The sequence below is a fragment of the Vanellus vanellus genome (assembly GCF_965231255.1).
Source record: "Vanellus vanellus genome assembly, chromosome: 13".
NCBI lineage: Eukaryota > Metazoa > Chordata > Aves > Charadriiformes > Charadriidae > Vanellus > Vanellus vanellus.
In genome coordinates this window covers 10,616,759-10,621,507 of record NC_138918.1, presented here as the reverse complement: position 1 = coordinate 10,621,507, position 4,749 = coordinate 10,616,759, and the positions used below count along the sequence as shown (strand labels likewise).

The 4,749-nt window shown below is 48.5% G+C and overlaps 1 protein-coding gene across 1 annotated transcript; it reads right to left on the bottom strand.

Moving 5' to 3' along the window:
• Positions 1–455: 455 nt before the first annotated feature.
• Positions 456–4,477, bottom strand: LOC309677301 (serine protease inhibitor Kazal-type 6-like; the record flags this gene model as incomplete). The annotated part of the gene is made up of 4 exons (XM_082490082.1): positions 456–501; positions 1,281–1,393; positions 2,263–2,288; positions 4,420–4,477. The coding sequence occupies 4 exons, from the start codon at positions 4,475–4,477 to the stop codon at positions 456–458; spliced, it is 243 nt and encodes an 80-aa protein (XP_082346208.1).
• Positions 4,478–4,749: the final 272 nt, after the last annotated feature.

The window sequence follows — 4,749 nt, the reverse complement described above, 5'->3', positions numbered from 1 at the left end:
AAAGAATGAAGGCTCCCGCTGACACCCACCCCCTGGGATGGGGAGAGTTGGGCAGGAGCCCACGAGTGGTTGCGCTGCTTGGCTGCCCGGCGAGCGTGTTCCAATTTGCCAGGCAGGACGGGACAGAAGAGCTACGGCTGCTGGGGATGGGAGGACACAGCCCGCGGGAGCCGCGGGAATGGCCGCTCCGGCACAGGGAGCGCCTCGCTTCCCGGGAGGAGGGTGATGTAATAGCGCAGTATAGCGAAGCCAGGCGTTGGGCTCTAGCACGGCTGTATCAAAGCGCTTTTCTGGGTATTACGGCAAAAGGAATCCAGCCAAAGAATCGTGGTGAGTTGTATTTTATTGAGCAGAGACGGCGGAGAGGAGGGCAAGCTGCTCCCGTCGCCGTGCACAGGCGTCTGCGGCCGTTGGTGACGGGGGCTCAGCTGCCGCTGCTCGGTGGCAGTGAGGACTCAGCATTTCCCCAGGTGCTTCAATCTTATTTTCCCTCCGCTTCTCCTGTAAAAGGAGCAAGACAGACTTAGACAAAGCAGAGTATGACAGACACAGCACAGCGGGACAAGGAGCTCATCCGCCCGAACAGGACAATTTGCCTGACTCATGCTAGCGAGCCCTGGTGCCTCACGGGGAACATCAAACCATTTTCTCCTCTCCTTGCTCTCCTCTGATTTCCCTTAGGATAAGGCAGCCTTGAGTGTGCATCAAATGTTAAGGACTGCTAAGGAAAAAACGATGCTTTGCAAGCGCGTTCGGGCCAGGGGTGCTGGCCCCTATTGCACCTCCTTTAAAAGGTGACAGAGCTCAGGGAAAGGAGAGACTCAGGTTCTTCCTCTGAGATTTTGCATCTTGTTCCACAAATTCCTTTCAGGCTTTTCAGGAACAATTTGGCACGGCTCAGTTCCTGCATCCCTCCAGACACTTCTCAGTATCCAGAAGTGTGGGCAGTGAGAGTTGCAGCCTGTGGCATATCGTGGGAAATGTGCATCGATTTAGTGCGTGCAGAAGGTACAGGCAGGATGCAATTGCCTACCGGGCCCCGTGCTGCCTCTCGGCATGGCAACCAGCAGCGTGCAAAGCCTAGAAATTAATTTAAATTAACTTGCATTCGTGTGGCTCTGTTCCAAGGAGGAAATATTCCACTTGGCACAGTTCAGGGGCTGGTCCGTACAAGAGGAGCAGCCTGGATGCAGGACCTCCCCTCCGTGAAGAACATCATTACGTACGTGGAAACGGAGCCAACTCTCACTGGTACTTCAATGCCCTCTGCTTTCACTTACAGCACTGCCTTGCAGAAGGCGCACTTGTTTCCGTACGTGATGCCATCCGTGCCGCAGTGAGGGTTGGACTCCCTCGTGCAGTACACGCTTCTGTTTACAAACTCTCTGCAAATCTGCAAAAGGAATAAAAAAAAAAAAAATACCCTTTCAAGACTCCCATACTCTTTCTTTCACTTTCCAGATTGGATATAAGTTCACTAATATGCTTTTTCTGACAAGAGGACTAAAGCGGCAGTAATGACACCGCCTGTTTACTGAAAGAAAAAGCCCTGTCAGAAACGAGCAGAAGCAATGTTTGTTTCGGTGGAATTTTTGCCCCGTGTTTGAGGAGGGAAACTGTAGTCATCTGAGAGAAGTCTTGATCTCCCAAAGACAGAAGTGGATTAGCCTAGGCATGTAGGAGAAGAGTCAGCAGTGATGCTCTTTCAGCCGTTTGGCGCCAAGTTAGCTCACTGCTGCACGGCTTCATGCGTCTTGTGAAACCGTGCACTCAGCTTGGTGCTCGCTGAGCTTTCTGCCTTCCCAGCGGAAGGAGGAGAAAACCATAGTCTATGGGGAATTAAAAGCGGTGTCCAGGAAACGTACAGGTATTTTCTCTCTCTGGACAGGTCCCAGCGACGGACCTTGTTTGGGGGGATAAAACACTCTGAATAGTCCATTTGTTTCATGAGAAGATTGGACAGTGGAGCAAAGTGGACAAAAGCGGTGCTGCGTACAAACCCAACCCCGTGCAAGCACCCTAGACCTAATCATGGGAAGCATTTGCTAAACCAACCATCTCTTTCCCTGGTCTACTTGCTAATGCGGCCACGCGTAACATCCCCTGTACAACAGTGAACTCCCCAAAGTTGGGGAGTCATCTTGGAAGGACCCACCTGCTCCCAGCAGACATTAAAAACTGTTTACCACACACCAAGATCTCGGTTACAAACCCATTCCTCTAGGAAATGGAGATACAGTAAGCAGAAAGAGCTGGACTAACCTCTTCAATGTCTTGACTTGCTACATCTGGAAAAAAAAAAAAACAATAAAAAATCAAACAGATTTTACACATCAGCATTATTTTCTGATAGAACCTGAACTAAAGTCACAAACCCTTTATGCAAACCACAGTGAAACGTACACCAGGTTTTTCCTACTCCGTCATCCTGCGCAGCGGAGGAGGGGGCAGGAAATACATTATCTGAATTGCTTTTCAGTATTTTCCTTTTTTGAAAAATGTTACTAAAATACCATGTAATCAGTCATTCAGCTGCTAACTGCACCTCAGACACACAACCCAATCTCCTGGAAGGCAGCCACTCCCGGGGAACCGAGCTGCCATATCGGAGCCGGAGCTGCGCTCAACAGAGATTTTAAAGCCTTATTGACTTTTAAGGCTTTTAGGCTCCTGCACCTCTGAACAACGAAAATGGCTGGTACTGCTAACAAGAATGTACTGTGGAGAAGGAGACCCCGTGATCAGCTCCACAGCCACCAGCACAGCCCAGAGACTCTCCCAGAACAACTTCATCCCAGGCGAGGTACAAAGAGACATCATGGGGTGATAGAGAGCAGAACAGGCAGTGCCGGTCAGTAAGAGTGCAAAAATACCCTCGGTAACCACTGGCTGTGGGCTTGAAGATAATCAGTCCGTCCTCTTTATACTTCTTCACTGCAAAGACTGCAGTCAGGCGTGTAGGTTGAGTCAGAGCTGCGGGACAGGGCGACCCTGTGATGTCTCTAAGGGGGATTCTGACACTCAAGGATGGATTGAATGCAGATTTGCAGAATCTGGGTCACAACACTGTGGGACAAGTACCCAGCATCTCACACGACAGCAGAGGTTCGGATGGGAGGCTGTACCTTCTGGGTCGGTGGGATCTCCAGCTGTGATGCTGCTCAGGTGGCTCTGGGCAGGAGGGAACCTGGGGCAGGAGATGGCAGGACCTCGTCCTACACTCGCACCCCCCTCCCTCCCTGAAAATCCCACCCAACCCTCAGTCAGCTGGACCATCACCCATCAACCCACCCTTACTTCCTCTGCCAGTTGTATTGCCCTTACACGTTTTGTCCCTGCCACTGGTGTATTTATCATGTCCCCAGATTAGGCCAGGCTGCCTTAACTGTAAAGTCACTGTTAATGCTATCTGCATATTATTTACAAAATAACTCATTCAATAGTTTTTATAAATATTACATGCGGCTACAGAAGACTTTGTGGTGATGTCTCTTGGCATTTGTTTATTTTATAGGAGATCACAGAGTTTGCTGCTATTCTGCCTGGCCTTGGAAGGAAGCTTCAGCAGTCTGATGGAACCCAGTCCCAATTAAGACTCAATTAGAGACAGATGAATATTTCATAATGAATAATGTGTACAAAGTAATTCACCTCTTTTCTCCATGCACAGCTTGCAATTTTCTCAAGTGAATTCTTTATTCAAATTATTCACAGAAAAACAAGTATAAATAATTCTTGTTCTGCACGTTCTTCAGTAACTGTCACCACAAACCTGCCAGAGCTGGGTCAGCTGGACACAAGCAATTGATAACACTGACATGACCTACATGTTCAAAAATCATCACTCAGCTTCCCCAGATCATCAGAGAGACGTGTAAATCTCCAGATAAATAAATGCTGGATCCTTTTAATTTGCCTCTTTGTTCTGACTCCTTGAGGACATTTGAATTTAATTTTCAAGCTTTTCTCTGCAACATAAACGAAAGCTGAAACTTTCATCTAATTACATTTCCACATCTCCAAGGAAAGCAGCAAATACCAAGATGCTTAGGATCAAAACAAGAGCTGATGACCCTGAGGTGAGAGAGTTTCTTCTCTAACTGGTTCAGCAAAACTCTCCAGTGAACATTTGCACCAAAAACTCATAATTACACTCTGCTTCGGTACGCTTGCTGAAAAAGCCGCTTAAGAATTTGCTCGCTCTGTCTCCCGGTGACACCTCTGCTGCGTTATTCACTGCGGAGGCACACGAGGAGTGGAAATATGTCATACGAGTGAGCAAGTCCCACAGATATTTCCTACTTGCTCAGCTTTATCTTCAAGCCTGTCATCCAGTGATCAAGGCTCTCCGAAGTTTGCTGCTGTTAGGAAAGGTTTGGTTGTTTTTTTTTTGCCTAGGCTAGGGAAAAGATCACTTACCCGAGAAGAAAGAGAGCAGCAGCAGGCTGAGAAGCACTAAGGCACCTGTTGCCTTCATGCTGCAGGTAGCTCTTTAGTCCAAGCCAAGCGATCTGTGCGGGACGTGTCGTCTCAGCACCGGAGTCCACAGTGCGCACACAGACCTGCCTTTCTGTGTATTTATGCACCCATCCGTAGCTGTCCTCCTTCCCCACCTTAATTGTGAGAACTTCTCCACTTCGTTTCTAAAGCCATTATTGGTCGTGGCCATGTTTATGGTGCTTTAGGAATGCTGCCCTGTCCACATCAAACCTAGAAAGGGCTAATTATATGAGTGATAGACTCTCGGGC